The sequence below is a fragment of the Symphalangus syndactylus genome, chromosome X, assembly GCF_028878055.3.
Source record: "Symphalangus syndactylus isolate Jambi chromosome X, NHGRI_mSymSyn1-v2.1_pri, whole genome shotgun sequence".
NCBI classification, from domain to species: Eukaryota; Metazoa; Chordata; class Mammalia; order Primates; family Hylobatidae; genus Symphalangus; species Symphalangus syndactylus.
Window position 1 is genome coordinate 58,820,464 of NC_072447.2, and position 22,129 is coordinate 58,842,592.

Below are 22,129 nucleotides of genomic sequence, written 5' to 3' on the forward strand. Positions count from 1 at the left end.
CTTGGTTTTATTTAAAAAAAAAAACCCTTATGAGAGAAAACAAAATAGAAAAATTATTCTTTCACATTTTAAAAAATCTAATATTTCATATGAATAGCTCTGTAATGTCAAAATCTGTTTGAATTATGCCTGCCTTCAGGCAGTAGTCACTTAAGGTTAAGAATGTGGAGTTTAGAGCCAAAAAGACCTGGATTAGGACCAGGATCTGGCTCTTATAACTTTGGGCAAGTTATTTAACCTCTCTGGTCCTCGATTTCTTCATCTGTATAATGGAAGTAATGAAATTAATAAGGTGATGGTGAAGAGTAAATGAGATAATGGATAAAAATAAAAACACAATGCTTGGCACATAGTCATAGGAAGTGCTCTTTATATGATTGCTAATATTATTACTACTGTAATTATCATAAAGCATAAAAATTATTTTTATAGTGTTTTGAGGTTTTCAGAATTGATGTTGAAGATATCAGCTGAGCAGGTGATAATGGTTATCTTCATATCTTTTGGTACTTTGGGTTGCTTTATAACTGTTTTTTTTTTCCTAGCCTGCCAGTATAAATTGGCAGTGGAACGGTACGAATGGAACAAATTGCAAAGTGTGAAGTCAATAGTACCCATGGTTCATCTTTCCTGGAATATGGCACGAAATATCAAGGTCTCAGATCCAAAGCTTTTTGAAATGATTAAGTAAGTCTTTTCTAAAACTGCTGTAGTCCCTCTCTTTTTGGGGAGTGTTAACTATTAAGTTTTTTTCTCCCTTAGAATTATGTTGACATCAAAGCAAAATGGTCCAGAAGTCTAGCAGAATGTATTATGAGAATCCACATGTTAAAAATATTTTTCCCTTTCAAATAGCCCACTATGGTACAGAAAGGAAAAAAAGACATATAAACCAGTAGAGTCACAAACCTGTGCTTCTTTCCCATTTCCCTCTGAACCACCTGATATCCCAGGATAACTTTAGTTTTAATATGAAAATCTACCATTAGTAACTTGAGGGGAAAATAGCATCACAGAATATTTGTTGTCACAGACAAATTAGCAGTTAATATAGGGATTTGACTAAAATGCTGATTTTTTAATTAAATCATCTATAAGTGTCTCTTTTCTGAGCTACTTAAAAAAATTTAGTATAAGTTATATAAATTCTTATCTAGGGACCTAGTTTGAATACATATATACCAGTAAGCTTCACATTTGTTTTCACAGTTTCTATCTTAGCCATTTTGTAAATCTATTTAGAGGTACTATTTTCAAATAATGCTATATAGCAGTGTTTCCCTAAATTGTGTTTTCCACTACTAGCTCTGTCCCCAAAAGATGGGGAATTCTGGCTAAGGAAATATGGGAAATGATAGATTAAAGTTCAGCAAGTGAACAAGTCCTTTATTTTAATTTTTTAAATTTATTTTTTGTAAAATATTTTAGTTACTGTATGTGTTAATGTAATTTGTGAATGAGGGAGAAGAGTTACAGTGTACAGTATTTCCCAAACTTATTTGACCAGTATCTTTTGAAGAATTAGTTTTCTCAAAAGCTCATTTTGGGATACACTGCTTTATATTCATTGATAAAAATAAGTTTGTCTTAGTCTTTGTTAAAATAGTGTTTACATTAAGTATTTCTCCTGCAGATACATTAATTTGGTCAGCATGTGTTGTTTTCAAAATACTGTATTTTGAAAGTAATCCTGGTTTGTTAAAATGATTTCAAATCTAGATCCAAACTTTTATTTAAACAAAAGTTGTGTGGCCAAGGTAACATGCCTATGAATTATTTTATGACAGTCTTTTCTCAGTTGCACCATTTTATCTAGTTATAGGTAGAAGGGTAGGGGAGACAAAAAGGACCAAAAGCCAAATTATAGTGAGTAATGTACAAATTCTTTAGAACATTGGATCTTAGGTACCATACTCTCGATAAATATAATTTATAGTGGGGTGGGGAATTGTCTCTCCATTTATCCTTTTATACGTCAGAATGGTACTTTACCCTGAATAGCAAGTTCAGTGTTATTTTTTGAAACAAAAATGACCTAAAGTCACTGACGGTGTTTAGTAAGTTGGAGGTAGTCATAAACTACATGCTAAGTCAGATCACTTAAAGGTAGTTCATTGTAGAAGCCATTTATCTAACAGCTGTATAGACTGAAAGTAACTCATTACGAGTAGATTAGGATTTTATAATTGGAAAGGATTTTAAGGTCACTTAATCAGCTCCTACTTAATATAGTAATCTCATCTGTATTCATAATTTGTGGTCATCCAGTGACTTCTTAAACATTCTTTTCACCTCACTGTAATTCTTGCAAGTTCTTTACAAAATGTCCTAAAGTCTACCTCTCATTTGGTCCCAATTTCCTAAATATATTTAGGATTTATGCAGAATAAATCCCATTCAACAAATGTTTGAAAACTCACTCTATGCCACTCACTGTTCTAGGCACTGATGATAGACATACCAATGTTTAGGATGAAATTCCTGTCCTCTGGAGACTTAAATTCTAGTAGAACAAGACAGAAACCCCCAGTATAATTTATTTATATGAATAAGATAAAATACAATAATATTTGGGAGGAGGGAAGGTCAGAGTGCTCCTTTTGCTTAACTGGTCTGAGAGTGTGAGTTTTCTGCTTAGCTCTGAATAATGAGATGAAATCAACTACACAAAGATCTATGGGTAGTACCTTTCATATACAGAGAACAGATGAAGGCTAAATTAGGAATAACTTTGGCATGTTTATGGGACAAAAAGGCTAGGGTGACTATAGCTGAATGAGAGAAAGGAAGAGTGATGGTGATAAACTTAACTAAGCAAGCAGGAATGAGATCATACATGGGCTTTCTGGACATGGTAAGAAGTTTATATATTAATTCTAGGTGTTACAGCTTGCCATAGAGGATTTTAAGCATGAAAGGAAGAGGTTTCACTTTAAATTTAGAAAATGGATCTAGTGGCTGGGCGCAGTGGCTCATCCCTATAATCCTAGCACTTTGGGAGGCCGAGGTGAGCCGGATCACTTGAGGTCAGGAGTTTGAGACCAGGCTGGCCAACATGGCGGAACCCCGCCTCTACTAAAAATACAAAAATTAGCCGGGCATGGTGATGGGCACCTGTAATCCCAACTACTCTGGAGGCTGAGACGGTGGGGGTGGTGGGGCGGGGGTTGCAGTGAGCCAAGATGGTGCCACTTCACTCCAGCTGGGGTGAAAGAGTGAGACACTGTCTTAAAAAAAAAAAAAAAGAAAAAGAAAATGGATCTAGTTGCTTTGTGTGGAATGGGTTCCAAGGGGTAAGCTTAGAAGTAGGGAGGACAAATTAGGAGGCAATTGTAACAGTACAGACCAACCTGGACAGAGATTTCCCTGTAAAAATAGAGAGAGGGATCAAACTAGGGAGTCTTGTGGAACTAAAGCTCATAGAACTTGCTCATAGATTAGGTGGTTGAGTGAGAGGGAAAAAGGAACCAAGGAAAACTTACAGTCTTTTCTTCTTGTTGCCTGATTGTCATTAATTTAAACATTAATCACCTCTATCATCTTTTCCATTCCCTACCCCACCCTCAATATTCTTGATATCCTTTGAGACTCCTTCCATTTTGTCATTGTTCCTCTCAATATTTAAAATGTTGAGGTATCGACATTTATGTTGTTATAAAGTCGTCTTGTGTTGAGGTTGGACACACAAAATTTGGGTGTTTTTCCACTTACAATTTATAGTGATACTGTTGTTTCTTATACATTTCTTTCTTTTTTTTTTTTTAACCTAGATGCACTTACATTCTTATCTGTACTCCATTTTGCCCTGCCCTACAAAATGTCTAATCATTTAAATCTTGATTGCATTCTTGTGATATTAACAATTCTCCTCCCAGCTTGAGTACCTATTGACACACCAATTGAAAATGTTAACCACAAGTCTAGACCCCTACGCCTTGTTTTATAAGCCTCCCTTTTTGAAATAATTGTCATTGAGCCATTGCTAAAAATGTACTTTTCAGCAGCCAACATGGCTCCCTTTCTTTGATTTAATGAGTCCTTGCTTATGGTATACAAGGCTCTAGGCTAGGCCCTGAGGGTTTATAAATACATGGTATAGGTCCTTTCTTCAAGGAACAGTTAGTGCATATAAATAAAATAGATTGAAAGAAATTCGGTGATAGATCCACTGATGTTTCCAGCCCAAGGAGTCAGAGAGGTTTTTTTAAAAAGTGTGCATTCTGGGGAAGAATGTATTTTGTGTGATGGGTGAAAATGAGGAGGCAGGGAGAAGAGAAAGGAATAGCACTTAAGCCAGCTTAAAACCAAACTCTTGCACCATCAGAAAGATGCCCCAGTTCATCCATAAAATAGCATACATACCGTATCTCCTTAAGTCCAGCACAGTTACGTTTTCATCCAGTGAAAGTAAATCCCTTTTCTTCACTTGAGCACCAGGCAAAATAGTTGGCTTGTGTAGAGAGGCCATGTTGTATGAATAACTTCAGTCTTCAACCACTAAAGTCATACTCAACATGGTAATCCTGAAAGACTCAGAGGAACTCTGTAGAGGAATAGCAAATGTATACTCCAAGTCATGTTCTCTTCCTCCTGCTGTCATTCTCTCCCCTATACCTCTCTTTTTTGCCCTCCCTCCTGATTACCTTCCCTGCTGTTCATTTGCGTGAGCTTAAATGTATATACGATACAACTGCTATATGTTTATTGGCAATAATTGGTGGTATGTTTTGGCTTGAGCACAACGTGTGATGAGTAGTAAAATAAGATATAGTTGTAAAAGTTGGTTAGAAGCCAATTATGCTTTGTGTACCAAACTTAAGACTTTCTTCTGTTGGAGAGCTCTTGGTGGGTTTTTAATTAATATGATCTAATTTAGGTTTCATAAAGGTGTTTCTAGCTATTAAGTAGAGCAAACTTTTGGATAGTAAGAGGAAGGAGTGAATCAAAGGTTCTTTGGCTTTTAAGTCTGGATACTTAGATGGTTTAATAATAATGCTAGTTAATAAATTGGGCTTAGTACTTAGCCAAGCACTGAGCACAGTGCTTCCCAGACCGTATCTCACTTATTTCTCACAGCATCCCAAGGTCATTCAGTTGACTAGAGGTAGAGCCAAGATTTAAACCCCTATCTGTCTGTGAAAGTGCTTGAGTGAATCTGTGGCACATGACTTCATTTGGGGGCAAGTTTGGGGAGCCAGTAAAAGAGTTGGATAGAGCTATTTAGAAGAAGCTGACTAGGGAGTCTTTTACCTAGGAGTTTATGACTGTCTTGAGAGGAAAAGGGAATAAAAAGTTGGGGATAGCACTTCGTGGGGGATATGCCTGTTTAAGAAAAAGAAATATGTGAGCTAGGTAACAGGAGAGCATGGAGACTGTATTGTTGCAGAAATAGAGAAGGAGGTCTTTTTCCACAAGCGCAGTTTTGCCGTATCATTGTTATATCCACATCATTGCTCTGGTCTTCAAATCTAGTAGTTCCTGCCAAAAAAATGAAGTGGTGTTGGTTTTTTCTGGTTTGTGAGCTGTGCCAGTTCTTAATAAATGGTTTTCCCTTGCCATTCCTTCCCTCTGCTTTGAGTTATTTTCTTCATCTCCTGTTCACTCTGCCACCCCCAGCAGTTTGGCTTTCTACCCTTCGTAAGCCCAACACTTCTCTTGTTGAGGTCACCAGTGACCAACTGTTGTACATCTGCAAAGGCACTAATGTACACTTTCTTCAGAAATCTACCTTTTTAAGCCTAGCATGTGAATATCTCAAATCTGATTCCCACTTGCCTTGTCAGCCATTTCTCCCACTGCTGCCTTTAAATGTGTGCTTGAATTTTTATTTGTTAATATTTTTACCACTCCATTTGCTATTTTAAACCATCTTTAATATGAACTGCAATTTTTACATCTCCCCCTTTTTTTCCTTTGAATCGTCTTTTAATAAAGCATTAATTCTGTATATGTTGAGCATATGAATTATAGGCTATATTAAAAGAAAAAATAGCAGCTAAAGGTAAGAAATGAAATAGAGAAGATACACAAACATAGTCTTCTTCCTTAATTTTCCCCCGAATTGTTATTTTTAATTCTTAAATACTGTGAATCTACGGTGTGTAATTTTTAGGCTTTCATAGTTAAGTGGTAAGCCCGCTCAACCAAAAAGAATGTAAGCAGAATTTACCTTGTGCCTTCTCATCCACTCGCTCCCTCAGCTCTACCCAGTTCTTTTTATTCAGTGAATGTTTATTGTGTAGTGCATTGGTACCCAAGTTTGTGCTAAGTGGAAAGGGTTTGATCACATCTCAGACTGCTGAAAGTGAATTGAGAAACCGTCAAATCATTAAAACGTGATCTTTAATGATAGAGATATTGGCAAGAAACCATGGTGGGGCAGCATAGAGGAAGGCTCTTCCGAAAGAGTGGAAGGTTCAGTAAAGCCTTCACCAGAAGTACTACAGCTTTGCAGTCTCTTATTGTAAACCCTTTAGGCCAAATGTGTTTTGGAGCTAAGAATTTTTAGATTTAGCAAAAACCACAATGAGATACCATCTCACACCAGTCAGAATTACTATTATTAAAAAGTTAAAAAATAACAGGTGCTGGCAAGGATGTGGAGAAAAAGGAACACTTACACACTGTTGGGGGGATTGTAAGTTAGTTCAACCATTGTGGAAAGCAGTGTGGTGATTCCTCAAAGAGCCAAAAGCAGAACTACCATTCAACTCAGCAATCCCATTACTGAGTATATAACCAAAGGAATATAAATTATTCTATCATAAAGACACATGCACACATATATTAATTGCAGCACTATTCACAATAGCAAAGACATGGAATCAACCTAAATGCTCATCAGTGGTAGACTGCATAAAGAAAATGTGGTATATGTACACCATGGATTACTATACAGCCATAAAATAAGAATGAGATCATCTTTTTTCCAGGAACATAGATGGAGCTGGAGGCCATATCCTCAGCAAATGAATGCAGAAACAGAAAACCAAGTGCCACATGTTCTCACTTATAAGTGGGAGCTAAATTATGAGACCACATGGACGCATAGAGGGGAACAACAGACACTGGGACCAATTGGAGTATGGAGGGTGGGAGGAGAGAGAGGAAAAATAACTAATGGATACTAGACTTAATACCTGGGTGACAAAATAATCTGTACAACAAACCCCCATGACACAAGCTTACCTGTAACAGACCACGTGTACCCCTGAACTTAAAAGTTAAAAAAAAGATAGTTTTTTAGATTTAGAAAGGTAATTGAGTACATTTATAATATATTATACCTTCCCAGCAGGGTCTGTTGCAGTATCCTGGGAACAAACATATTAATATTTCAGCACTAAAACATAGAAATAGTCACTCTAATGAGCTAAGTGAATACCATAAGTAGCCCCAGGTCAAATTTCAGCACCACATGAGTTTATGCAAGATTTATGAAAAATTTGTGGGATTATAATAAGGAGTTATGAACCTGTATTTGCACTGGGTTATTTAATAATGGGAAATGGTGTTTTCTTCTGTTGTCACCTCCTGATGCCTCATTATCATTTTGAGAATGAATCGCCTGTACTTCTTTAAGCAAGTCAGTATCACTCTTGCTTTTTCTCAAGCACTTTCAAGTTCAAGTCTGGTCTTTAAGGACCCTGTGATTCCATGAAGTTCTATTTATCTGAGTGAGTCATTTAGTAAATCTCTTCAAATTTCTACAACCTAGCCATTTTGCTAAAATACATTAATCATATTCTGCTTCACATTCTTCCAGATATTTCCTATGTTGGCATAAGTCAACAGAATATATATTATCTTGATTACTTCTTTCATTTGATAATGCAGTGAACTTGACTTAAAAGTTCACAACCTAACTACTTAGGAAAATTTAAGTGGCAGCTCAGTGCATAACTTTCTCTTTTGACTTCATTTAACTGTTTAAATGAAATAACTTTTCTCTGCAAATGAACTTAATTTCTCCTTTAGACCAAACTTTAAGTGTCTTTCTATGGTTTATGCCATACTTGTGTGTTCATATTAGCTGAAGATAGATTTCAACTTTTGTTGCTAAAAATTTCAGGTAGACTTCTCATTGGCAATGACTGCCAATGAGAAGTCTTTATCATTTTTAATATTTTAGATAATGGTCAAATTTGCATGTTGGGTCACTTGGTAGCAAGATGAAGCATTAAATGGAAGGCAGAAGATTTAGAGGCATAAATTAGAAGGTAATTGCTCCAGTTCAGACAAAAGGAGAGACAAAGATTACGGGGTAAAATAGACTACACTTGGTAATTGATTGGTGGTAGAGTTGAGCGAGAAATCTGTATTGCTGGACTTTGGCTTGGGCCAGACAGTGGAACATTTGTGCTTGTTGTTGAAACTGGAGATAAAGAAGAAATGAGTTGGGTGTAGAGAATGATGGTTATCAACTTGACATGCAGAACTTGAATTGCTCCTACAAGATTTAAGTTGAAATTTCTGTTAAATAACAGCTAGATGGATGTATGGTTCTATTGCTTAGAAAAGGAGTCTGAGATAATACATTTATAGCCCTCAGCTGGCTGATAGGCAATCACTGCTAAGGTATTAGCTGTTGAGTTTTCCAAACCATTAGTTATTTTTAAGGTAGAGCAGTGCCCATACAAAGAAATGAATAAAGGAAAACTTCAAGATCAAGGGTACTGATCTCCTTTAATTCATTCAACTATGACGGTTTTTCTAGGTTAATATATCTAGTCTCCTTTGAAATATATAAAATTTACATGTACAACACATCACTGCACTCCTCCCCAACTTGTTTATACTTTTTACTCCAACTTTTACTTTGAAATTTCTTAAACCTACAAAAAAAGTTGAAAGAATAGTACAGCGAATACCTGTGTAACCTCATCTGGATTCATCAGTTAAGTTTTTGCCACATTTATTTAGCGGTCTCTGTATACACATACATGCTTGCACGCGCTTTTTCATATGATCTATATGAAAAAGTAATTTGCAGACATCATGACATATCACTTCAGATACTTCATCCTGCATCTTAAGAATAAGGTTATTCTCCTACATACCTGTAATACAATTTACCATATCTAGGAAATATGAAATTCCATAGTATGAGTTAATACACAGTCCACATTTAGATTTCCCCAACTATCCAAAAATGTCTTTTTTTTTTTTAAGCGCTTGCCTCTCCATATTGAATTAAGGTTCACATTTAATTGAATATGTAGTCATTGTGTCTTCTTTAGTCTCCTAAACCTATGAAAGTCTTTTTTTAATGACATTTTCTTCTTGAAGACAGCAGACCTTTGTGTTGTGCAGAGTTCTACATTCTGGATTTGTTTTCTCATAATTGTATTTAGGGTAAATTTTTGACAAAAACTACTAATGATGTTTACTTTTGTCAAACTCCTGCCTCACTCCAGTATAAACTATGTCAGAGATATTTTCCTTAGTGGGTCCTGAGTAAGTTAAGTTTTACTTTAAAAAGGCAATTTTAAAACTTAAAATTAGGGGTGAGGAGATTATTGTTACTTTTTAGTCCATCTTTTTCATAGTATATGGTTTTTATCCTGTGGTTTTAATTTTACGACTGGTAGATTAAGATGTAAAAGAAACCCTTGCCGGGCACAGTGGCTCATGCCTATAATCCCAACACTTTGAGAGGCCAAGTCGGACAGATCACAAGGTCAGGAGATCAAGACCATCCTGGCTAACATGGTGAAACCCCCCTGTCTCTACTAAAACTACAAAAAATTAGCTTGGTGTGGTGGCACACGCCTGTAGTCCCAGCTACTTGGGAGGCTGAGGTAGGAGAATCACTTGAACTCGGGAAGTGGAGGTTGCAGTGAGCTGAGATTGCGCCACTGCACTCTAGTCTGGGTGACGGAGCAAGACTCTGTCTCGAAAAAAAAAAAAAAAAAAAAAAAAAAACTGCAAATTCATGATTCCCATTTTAAGATATTTGAGATACAGTACTTTGGCCTATATTTTATTTTTCTCTTTGTACAATACTAAGACGCTTTACGTCATTTTCATAAGACTCATAAATTCCTTGTTTTGCCTCCGAAGTATTTTTTTTAACAGGACATTTGAAAGGAATCAAGTGTTAGTGCAGGAGATGAGCTCTACAGACTGTTGGTACTGATGAGAGTTCCCTGTAGATAACAGGCTTTCAGAATAAATAGACTTATAGGTGCAGTTGATAAAGCCGACCCCCAACAAATATGCTATAAGTTGTTACAGTCACGTTGGACTGTTGTCAAGTTAGTGCAATGGTATTATGTTTTCAGTACATTGGAAACTTTGGTTTATTCACCAGCAACTTTGTGAGTTCACTTAAATCACCACGATAAGTAATTTAGTAAATTTTAAAATATGTCAAAAACAGAATGCCAAGGAGTGCATTTTCCTCTGAAAAGTTTAATGTTAGGAAGTCTTACATTTAATGGAGGAGCATATCAAATAGTATGCTGAGGAGTAGAAAGTTAATTTTGAGGATACACATTCATTTGTCTTACCCCCCTGTAATCTGCCAGACAATAACACATTCTAAAAATACTAATAACATATAAGCCAATGGTTGAAAATAAATTCTCTTAAATTTCAACAGTGCCAAGCTCATTGAAAACCACTCTCCACAAACTTAATTTCTTATCATATTGTCATTCTTTTGACCATCTTATAAAGCACTGTTCTATATTTTTTCTTTTTCTTTCTTTTTTTTTTTTTTTTTAATTAAAAAAATAAAGACAGGGTCTCCCTATGTTGCCCAGGCTGGTCTCCTGGGCTCAAGGGATCCTCCTGCCTCGGCCTCCCAAAGTGCTAGGATTAACAGTCATGAGCCACCAGGCCTGGCCAATATTTCAGTTTTTAAATGTGCTATCTTATATGCACAATGTTAATATTCTATGTGCTTTCTCTGTGCCTTTTGTGTATATGTGATCACTATGTGTTCAATATTTGCCCATCTGTATTTATTTTCCTAAGTCTTAGAGTCTACACTATTTAATATCCCAGTAAAATATTACAGGAAGGGCAGCATTATGTAGTTTCTGGAATCCAATCTGCCTTCATATCTTAGCTTCTTCATTTACTGGCTGGGGGACTGCGGACAAATTACTAAACCTATTAGTCTTTATTTCCTCTTCTGAAAAATGGGGATAATACTGTCTTTCTAAAATAACTTTTATGACTGTTATGTGAGTCTTAGCATAGGGTAAGCATTCAGTAAATTGTAGTTGTTGTAATTATTATTTTATAGAAACCTCAATTACCTTCTATGTTTTTAATTAATATTCTTGGACCTAGTGTAGTGCTTCTCAAATGTGGACAATCCCGCCCCCGCCCCCCCCCCCCCCCCCCCCCCGGGCTTTCCTTTCCCAGGGGATATATGCCAATATCATGACTTGAGTGGGAGAGATGCTACTAGCTTTTTTGAGTAGAGATTAGGAATGCTGCTATTAAATATCCTGCAGGGCACAGGACAGCTCCCCACAACAAAGAATTACCCAGCTATAAATACCAATAGTGCTGAGATTGAAAAACCCTTATCTAATGGAATCCAGACTAAACACCTTTTGAATAACCTTATTTCATTTTCTTTTTGGTGTGTTAACTATTATACTTTGAGTTGGCATTCATCATACAATTTTTTCAAATTAAATAACTTTAATTTAGTAATTATATGATTATTTTAATACAGTTTAGGAATTTGACATGTCAAGTTCAGATAATTAATATTTATTGAGCATGAACTGCCAGGCACAAGTCTAAGCATTTTATATAACATATGTAATCCTCACAGCAGCACTGTAAGTTAAATATCCCCTTTTTTCAGCTGAGGAAACTGAGGCACAGAAAGAGGTGTGCAGCTGGAATTTGAACCCAGACAGTCTAGGTATAGAATCTGCTCTTGCCCACTCTACAGCTCTTTCTATGGTCTCTTAAAGGCTCTAATCCTAAAAACGCAGTGATTTGTGAAGTTGATATTTTACCAGTCTATTGAAAAATATTACCTTCTATTTTTTTAATTAACTACAAATCTGAGACATTGGTTTTAATTTTGACACTTATGAAGTAAGAGGTTTGTGCTGGTTCTCTTACTTGCTGATCACAAGAATCACCTGGAACTCTTATTAAACTAGGTTTTCAGAGCTCTATGCAAAGAACTCTGGGAACCTTTTTCATGGTGGCCTAGTGAATCTTATCAGACAAATTAGGTCTTTTTTAGAACTAAGAATTTTTTTTGCTCCCTTTTCTTTCACATACATTATAGGTTATTACCTTACCTACCTACATAAAATATACTTTATCACAAACACAGAATTTCAAAATGTAAATTAAAGCAAAGTCATAAGTATTAAGTCCCTTTTCTCTTTGATTCCCTTATTTAAATGGATAAATACGGTGTTATACAACTCTTTAGTCCACACCCATTTGACCTAATAATGGACCAAGATTTTTCCAATACTACGTGTAGATAATGGTATAGCCATAAAGACCAGTCCATAGTTAGCATTGATCCTAGTGCTGTAGTCCTGGTGGTCTTCTAATACTCTGTTGGGTTTGATATATAATGCGTTTTGATAACACTGACCAAACAAAATCTAAACATTCTAAAACTGCATTCTCATGGTTAATATATATTTGCTTTCATGCTTTTTTTTTCCCCCCATCTAGGAGCTTAAAGTTCTTAAGATATGCATTTTTTCATTGACTGAGACCTTGATTTTCAGCCATGTGGTTGGTGTAAATAAAACTGTTAGATGCCTTATTGACATTCATATACCCACTGTTGTCCTAGGAGAACACAACCCTGGAGTGACAGGTGGCAAGAGAGTTTTCAGAGCTCATATGTTAGCTTACTTTTCCTGCATGGCTCTTTCAGTAGGGGAGACTAGGCAGAGCAAGGCACCTCTTGGTGTTCGTTAATTTGTTATCTACTTCTCAGTGGCTGAGACTGTTATCATAAAGAATTTAAAAGTGCAGTACCAAGTTAACCCATATTTCATCTATCTCCACATTGATATTTGGTAACTTACTTTGGAAACTGAGTCACATTGCCATTAGAATGTCAGAGTAACCCCCAGTGTTATCTTAACTTTGATGTAATATAATATTATTATGACTTCATTCTTGTTACTTCCTGCCCCAGAAACCTCATGCGAAGATTAAAACCTTGTAAGAACAGTTGTTTGTTCCCCAAAGAAGCCCCCATACTACCTTCTTGTGGCATTCTTTCTGTACAGAGTGTGCCTTCCCCCACCTCTTTTTCCTGTTCATAATCAATCAAGTAAATTGATTCAGAAATTTCAACTTCTGTTTGAAAACTTATGATTCTCTACCTCCCCTCACCTGAAGATGATCTCTCTCTCTCTCCTTTTAGTATCCATAGCATACTATGTTTATTTTTTGCCTAATGTCCTCATGTATTGATTTTTGAATATATTGTGCATTAATTGCCCATAAATAAGGCTTTTGATAATTTGTCTATTTTATTCAGTTCTCTTGTTCTAATATTGGAAGTGTATTTTCATTCTATTCCCTGTGTGAAGTTGTTCTCTAAAATTCTATCGCTCTTTAAGCTTCATCTTTGCAGATCACTTTTTGGTTGGATTAGATTCTAGTATATAACCTCAAATATGCCAAGTTCTCAATCAGCCTCTTCCTCATGGTTTTCTTCCATTCTGGAACTTCCTTTGCCTCCTGCCTTTTTGTGTAGTCTTTCATCCAAACAGCTAAAAACAGGGATTGGGTCCTGAAACCAATACTGATCCTTAAATGTCAAAGAATTTCCTGCTTTTCTGGCTACTGAAATCATTTTTGACCTTGTTTCTAAAGTACACATATGCAAAATAGAATTTTCCGTCTTCTATGTGTTTACACCTTTTGCAAATGATTTATTCTTTTTTTTTTTTTTTTTTTTTTTTTTGAGACGGAGTCTCGCTCTGTCGCCCAGGCTGGAGTGCAGTGGCGCGATCTCGGCTCACTGCAAGCTCTGCCTCCCGGGTTCACACCATTCTCCTGCCTCAGCCTCTCCGAGTAGCTGGGACTACAGGCGTCTGCCACCATGCCCGGCTAATTTTTTTGTATTTTTTAGTAGAGACAGGGTTTCACCGTGGTCTCGATCTCCTGACCTTGTGATCCGCCCGCCTCGGCCTCCCAAAGTGCTGGGATTACAAGCGTGAGCCACCGTGCCCGGCCATGATTTATTCTTTTGTTTTTAGCAAATCGAATTCTCTTTTTTTTGAGATGGAGTTTCGCTCTTGTTGCCCAGGCTGGAGTGCAATGGTGCGATCTCGTCTCACCACAACCTCCACCTCCCGGGTTCAAGCAATTCTCCTGCCTCAGCCTCCCCAGTAGCTGGGATTACAGGCATATGCCACCACACCCGGCTAATTTTGTATGTTTAGTAGAGACGGGGTTTCTCCATGTTGGTCAGGCTGGTCTCAAACTCCCAACCTCAGGTGATCCACCTGCCTCGGCCTGCCAAAGTGCTGGGATTACAGGCGGGAGCCACCGCGCCCAGCCTGCAAATTGAATTCTTAATTACCATAAGGTAAACTTACAGAAATTCAGCAAAACTAAAATTAAGAGGAAATGAGAATCCTGATTTTGTTTAGCTTTTATTTTTTAGCTCTTTAATGTACTTAAATGTTGTCTTTGTATAAAATCAGTCTGGGGCTAATCAAAGCAGAACAGGTTATCGTTTAGTCTTAAATATTATATCTGTTTCTTTACTACGACCCTTTCCCTAAATCACTTTACTTTCTATTTTTCCCTATCCTTCAATTGAATCACATTCTTTCTTTTTTAGGCCTTGCTCATTACTATGGACTCCATAAGAGCCTCTCTCTCTCTAAATTCTTCTGTTCCAAGTGCTGCCTTTTGAAAAGGGGAAGGAACAAAAATTTTCAATATTAAAAAAGTAAAGGCAAGGAGAAATCACAGTTTTGTTATTCATCATCAGATAAGATTAATAGAACTGTCAGTTTTCTAAGATTTTGGTATCACACAAAATATAAAATATAAATTCTGGAGCAGAATTTATTCCAGAAGCAGACTGACTACTTATGGCTTAGTATTTACTCTTAGCAACCTTATCTCAGACCCCTTGTTATTTGCAGAAAATCAGTATACTGCCTTTTTTAAGATGAAACTACCAAACTAACAATACATTGTAAATTTACAGTCTAAGTGCCAGTGTAGTCAGTGGCATTGAAGATGAAAATTTATCTGTGGAGTAACAAGTAGCCTGATACTCCATAGAACCAAGGCTCTGTGTTTGGAAAAACTGTGCTTCCTGAGCCCAAGAATCTCATCTTTGACGGGGAGTGGGTGATAATAAGATGTGAAAAGAGACCAAAAAGAAGGGTACAGTGTGAGATAGTAAGGGGGAAGCTTGAGATTTTCTTTTAAAAACTCGTAGCTCAACCACTTAAATAGCTTTATGACATTAGACAAACTTAACTTCTCTGCACTCCTTTTTCTCCATTTGCAAGATAGAGATAACCTTTCTCCCAGGGTTGTTAGGAGGCTTACTTGGCATAATGTATATGAAATAGCAAATACATGGCTCCTGTCTGGTTCTTATTTTTTATTTGCTTTTATTATATTATTTTTGTTTGGCCATGTGGAAGGACAGTTGAGTTTGAAGTCTTCCAATGGTATCTACAGAGTTTTAGGCATTATTTTCCTGTAAGAGACCTTATTTTGAAGCCCTACTTGGAAAACTTGTTCAGTAAGATCTGTACCTTTAGAAGTGAATTGTATGGGACATGGGGAGGGAAAAAGAGAGGAGCAGGTGCTGTTCAAGAGCTAGAGACAGAGTCTGAATTATATTCTCTCTTTGCTATGATCTAATTTTTTACTTGCTACCTTCCCTGGCGCCCTATACAGGCACGCATGCACACATCGATAGCTGTCCTAACCTTGACACACAACCACAGGCTAAAGCAGGGGTCCCCAACCCCTGGGCTGCAGACCAGTATCAGTCCTTTGCCTGTTAGGAACCGAGCTGCACAGCAGGAGGTGAGCAGCAGGCAAGCTGGCATTACTGCTTGAGCTCCACCTCCTTTCAGATCAGTAGTGTTATTAGATTCTCATAGGAGCAGGGACGCTATTGTGAACTGCACGTGCAAGGGATCTGGGTTCCTTGCTCCTTATGAGAAGCTAATGCTGATGATCTGAGGTGGAACAGTTTCATCCCAAAACCATTCCCCCTGCCCCTCCCCCTAGGTCTGTGGAAAAACCCGTCTTCCACGAAACTGATCTCTGGTGCCAAAAAGGTTGGGGACCGCTGGTCTAAAGCAATGTTTTTGTTTCTAAATAAGTTAAATATGCAAGAATTGTTGAAGCCAAGCTGAGAGTGCAATCTTTGAATATGATACTTAAGGAATTGGCCTACAACTATAAAATTGATATTGTTTTATATTTGTTAAATAAGCTAACAGGTTTTACAAATGTTTTTAGTCATTCCCCACCTCCCCACCCACCGCCAGGTTAATATACATGGGTTCTGATACATAACAATACTTTAACGTAGTAACGTATAAAATAGCAAAGAAATATAAGATAAATTAAATATTTTAGTACTTACAATTTGAATTTTAGTTGTCTATTGCTTAAGCTACTATATGCTAGGCAGTGCCCTAGGTGGTGAGCAGATAAATAGATAGCAGGAATAAAATAGATAAGACCTTTGCTTTCAAGACAACATGCAGTTGCTAAACCCATTTCCTTTTCTTTAGGATATTTTCATTGTCTCCGAATTTTAGAGCTGAAAAGTGCCTTAGAGATCATCTAGTTCAACCTCTCCGTTCAAATGGAGAACCTGAGCCACTAAGATTCACAGGAGAGTAAGATAATTGAGCAAACAACTCCAAGTAATGACAGAAAATTATAGGAGAATCAGTACAAATTGTGAGAATTTACTATGTTGTTAGCATCCTAAGTATGAGTTTAGAAAAGGTATAAGTTATAAGAAAAGTTAAGTTGTTTTAATTTGAATGGATTCCACTGTTACCTTCAAGATAAAATGAAGACATACTTTTTTCTTTAGTATTATAGTTAAACAAATATCCTGTAGTGACTAAATTCATAAATATTTTTTCTGCTTATAGACTTGAGTTTCTAAAGCAGCTGTACAGATGATGCTGTTAATGAGTGTTTAGGTAGTATTGATTAAAAAAAAAATATGCCTTCCTGCCTTATTAGAATCATAGAAGTTCATATCTGGAATTCATACCCCTTATTTCAAGGTTGAGGAAATTGACTCCCAGAGAGGTTAACTGACTTGCCCAAATAAGAGCCAAAATTAGCAACTCACATTTAAGCAGGGAGTCAGTTTTTATGTACTAAGACCATTATATTTTGATATCCAGATATTAATTTTCTCAACTTTAAATGTTTTAATATTTTCATCAGGCCTGCTGAGCATTGTCATTTTAAAATCAGAATATTTGATAAATTGATGAAAGAAAAATTATGAAGTCATAGACATTAGAATCAAGTCTCTTGGCATTATTTCTAGTTGGTATATCTTTTATGCTAAAAATATTCAATATTCAGTTGCTGGTCACAAATAATTTCTCCCCCACAATAGGTATTGTCTTCTAAGAACTCTGAAGCAATGTCAGACATTGAGGGAAGCTCTCATTGCTGCAGGAAAAGAGATTATATGGCATGGGCGGACAAAAGAAGAACCAGCTCATTACTGTAGCATTTGTGAAGTAAGTAATTGTTCTTATCCACAGTTGTTTTATAAAGCCTCTTCCCTCTCCATTTTTGGTTTCTCTTTATTTTTAAAAAACTTTTTTATACTTTTATGTAATCCAGTTTATAGTAATTAACATTGGATTCGATTTTGTTACTTAGCCATTATATTAAAATTCAGTGTGATAATAACGATATTTCACTGTGAATTAACCTTAAAAGTATCTACTGCAGAGTCATTTTTGTGATAGATCTTCAACAGATGATAATCAGCAAATTTAGTCTGAGATTTTAAACTGAGAACAATCTAGATGTACACAGATGCCAATAAACTGGATGTTTCGTATAACTCTAGGCAGATCGATTATCAGTCCTCTCTGGTGCAATTCACAATACATTTGTCAATCTTGTGTGGCCAAGGCTTGCAAGAGGTGCAGGAACAAAGATGTGGTGCCTCCTATGAAGGAGTTTAAGTTCTACTTGGAGCAGACAGATTATAAACAACTAATTGTAATGTGCATGAGACTATGATGAATGTGAAGTTGGACTTCCTGTTAATGATAACACTGAGGGGGAAAATGACCTAATTTTTTCTTCTAGTATTGGCATAAGAATTCACAAAGGTATTAGCATTTGAGTCCATCCTTGAAAAAAGAGTATGATATCAGTAGGCTTAAAAAAGTGATGAGAATCGGAGGTAGACTGTCATGGGCTATAGGCACAAGAAGAGAACAAGGAAATGAAATGGCTATAGAAAAGGTTGAATGTGTTCCATTTCGGCTGGAACACAGACTGCAAATTCCGCTCATAAGTATAGGTGGCATGTAATTTGTAGCACATCTTGAATGGTTTTAAGGAATTTGATATTCCAAGGTTATTGAAGCCATTAAAAGGTTTTGAGCAGGCAACTAAGGGTAAGATATGTGTTTCAGGGAGAAAAGTGGTTGGAAAGGACAGCAATATATAAGCTGTTGCAGTGGTCTTAAGAGTTGTTATTTTAAGGCCTAGACTAGAACCTGGCAATGGGAATATTAAAGAAGGGAAAGAATTCAAAAATATTTAGAGGGTAAAATCAGCGAGACACCTCATTAAATGGCAGAAGTAGAAGGACAAGTTGAAGAATGCTCACCAATTTTCTAGCTCAGGTCACTAGGTTTGTATTGCTGCCTATTGACAGTAATGGATAACATGTTGAACTCTAGGATTGTAGTTAACTGTTAAAAGAAGACATGGGATCATAAGAGTTTTCTGTCATTGAAGAAATTTAAGGATAAGCCAAAGACAGGATGTTGATGGTCCATTTCAAACCTTGAAATTCTGTAATTCTAACATCAACCTTTATTTGAAATGATTGAATCCATTGATTTTTTTTTTTTTTTTTTTTAAATGTTGTATGGCCTGACCAAAGTGAGTCATTAGGAGATCAGATAGATTCCAGTTAGGTGTGTTGTTCCTTATCCTACCTGAACCCTAGCAACTCATTAATCTTTCTGTATAAGATAGAGGTATTATTTCTAAAATAATGCTGTACTCATGAATACATAAAATGATCACTTATATCTGATTGTATACTAATGTTTTGGATTTAAAAATAGGTTGACCTTTATCAAACTTTTGAACTGGGCCTTGCCAGTGGTTGTCATGAGTATGTCATTCCCTTTGATTATTCCCCTAAATATGCATTACTACCCATGTCTTTGGATTTGGTGCAAAATAAACCTGGTCTATTAAAGATTCTCAAACACAGCCATGTTTTTCTTACCACCTACTCTTAACCAGAGATCACTGTCCACAATTTCATTCAAGTAGAATTCCATGATTATACTAAAGCAGTACAGTAAATACCACCATCTCTATTGAATACGTTTTTCTCTTGTATAAAACAGGTGGAGGTTTTTGATCTGCTTTTTGTCACTAATGAGAGTAATTCACGAAAGACCTACGTAGTACATTGCCAAGATTGTGCACGAAAAACAAGCGGAAACCTGGAAAACTTTGTGGTGCTAGAACAGTACAAAATGGAGGACCTGATGCAAGTCTATGACCAATTTACATTAGTAAGTCAAATCAACATGTGAGTACATAGTTAGCTGGGTTATGAAGCAGCAGTGTTTGCTCTCCCACCTGATAAGTAGGAGGTAATGAAATATTTTAAATTTTCCTTTGGCTCATTAGATATTGCATGAGGGTATATTCGTATCATTCCCCCCTCCATTTCCAGGTATTTATTCCTATAAAATTGGCATATATCATTTTCAGTTTTCTTCCTGGGTGAGACCAGCCTAAATAATTTTACAACAATTACATTTAAAAGTCTTTGCATGCTTTAGATAGAACACTATCATATCTTTTATGTCATTTTATCTCAGTTGATAAAATGTTTGTGTATGTAGGTTATTAGAGCCCACAAAATGAATCAGTAAGTGTGCTTTTAAATATACTTCTGCTTTTAGAGCTAATTGTATTTGTTTAAAATTTTGTCCTTGCCAGAAGTATTAACCTCATGGGAGTATTTAATGGAGCTTAACTTCCTGGTATGTTATGTAACCTTATGAAATTCAAGTATACTTATAAATTGCACACAGTTTTTAATTTCAGACAGCAGATGCTTGGGGGAAGCATTTTACTTTAGCAGATCAATAGCTTTATGAATAGAAACACAGAGATAATTTATGAATTGTTGATTTTCTCCAGTACTTGTCTCCCACACATATGTGATCAGAAACTAACTTTTTGAAATTTAGTTTCTGATATTTTCACTTGAATGGTCTTCAAGATTGCTTGAAGAAGAAAATTATCTGGAATAAGTTGAAGAAAATATGTTACCTAGCTGAGATAGATTCTGAAGGCAGTCACTAGTGAAATTATAATTTGTTAAATTATTTTTCAAGAAGCCCCCTTTTTTTAAGCAATCTTAAAAAATGGTAAACTTAATAACATTCCAAGAGTTTTTGACTAATTGGTGAAGAAGTATAGAAAATTGCAAGTACACTGAGTGGGATCATGGTCTTAGATTCTTAGGAAAATTGGCTGAATGGGAGATAGTAAGGTAGGTTGTACTTTTATGTTGCATAGCAGGCTGTTGAACTTTTTGAGTTATTTCCCCTAACTTCACAAGCAGACTATATGTTTGTAGCCATGAGCTATTAACAATTTGCATATCAGAATAACCTACCTTACTTTTATTTTCAGGCTCCTCCATTACCATCCGCCTCATCTTGATATTGTTCCATGGACATTAAATGAGACCTTTTCTGCTATTCAGGAAATAACCCAGTTCTGCACCACTGGTTTTTGTAGCTATCTCGTAAGGCTGCTGGCTGAAAACTGTGTCTATGCAACCTTCCAAGTGCGGAGTGTCAACCAACTGGACGGGAGAGAGTACTGCTCCTACTCCAGGACTCTAACAAAGCTGATCAGCTGTACTTCAAAAAAAAATAATAATTTCCATGTTTTGTATATATCTGACAAAACTGGCAACATCTTACAGACTACTGACTTGAAGACAACCTCTTTTATATTTCTCTATTTCTGGGCTGATGAATTTGTTTTCATCTGTCTTTTCCCCCTTCAGAATTTTCCTTGGAAAAAAAATACTAGCCTAGCTGGTCATTTCTTTGTAAGGTAGTTAGCAATTTTAAGTCTTTCTTTGGTCAACTTTTTTTTAATGTGAAAAGTTAGGTAAGACACTTTTTTACTGCTTTTATGTTTTTCTGTCTTGTTTTGAGACCATGATGGTTACACTTTTGGTTCCTAAATAAAATTAAAAAATTAACAGCCAAGTCACAAAGGTAATGGATTGCACATAGACTAAGGAATAAACTTCAGATTTGTGATTTTTGTTTCTAATCTTGATGTAAATTTACACTATTTATAAATACATATTTATTGCTTGAAAATATTTGTGAATGGAATGCTGTTATTTTTTCCAGATTTACCTGCCATTGAAATTTTAAGGAGTTCTGTAATTTCAAACACTACTCCTATTACATTTTCTATGTGTAAATAAAACTGCTTAGCATTGTACAGAAACTTTTATTAAAATTGTTTAATGTTTAAAGAGTTTTCTATTGTTTGAGTTTTAAAAAGACTTTATGTACAGTGCCCAGTTTTTGTTCATTTTTGAAATCTGATTATATATATTTTATATATACTTATGTATGTATATATAATATATATAGAAATCTGGATATATATGTATAAATATTTAGAACTTAAATTTTTCTCGTTTTAAGTTTCACATCTATGGTAGATTTTTGAGGTGTCTACTGTAAAGTATTGCTTACAAAAAGTATGATTATTTTTAAAGAAATATATATGGTATGTATCCTCAAGACCTAAAATGTCAGACTGGTTTATTGTTAAGTTGCAATTACTGCAATGACAGACCAATAAACAATTGCTGCCAAAATGTAGTATAATA

General features: G+C 35.9%; 1 protein-coding gene across 18 annotated transcripts in view; it reads left to right on the forward strand.

Annotated features, from left to right (window-relative positions):
• The window catches only part of KDM6A (lysine demethylase 6A), a 239,873-nt gene extending 218,107 nt beyond the window's left edge, over nucleotides 1–21,766 (forward strand). For 9 of the 18 annotated variants that reach the window (XM_055269068.2, XM_055269070.2, XM_055269073.2 and 6 more), the window contains 5 exons: nucleotides 546–687; nucleotides 16,743–16,850; nucleotides 17,597–17,723; nucleotides 19,593–19,763; nucleotides 20,899–21,766. In XM_055269068.2, the coding sequence (XP_055125043.1) occupies nucleotides 546–687; nucleotides 16,743–16,850; nucleotides 17,597–17,723; nucleotides 19,593–19,763; nucleotides 20,899–20,928 (578 nt within the window). In that variant the 3' untranslated portion in view covers nucleotides 20,929–21,766. Of the gene's footprint in view, nucleotides 1–545; nucleotides 688–16,742; nucleotides 16,915–17,596; nucleotides 17,724–19,592; nucleotides 19,764–20,898 lie in introns of those variants that run through there. The other 9 variants (XM_055269081.2, XM_055269071.2, XM_055269074.2 and 6 more) reach the window with 2 other exon arrangements.
• The last annotated feature ends 363 nt before the right edge of the window (nucleotides 21,767–22,129 follow it).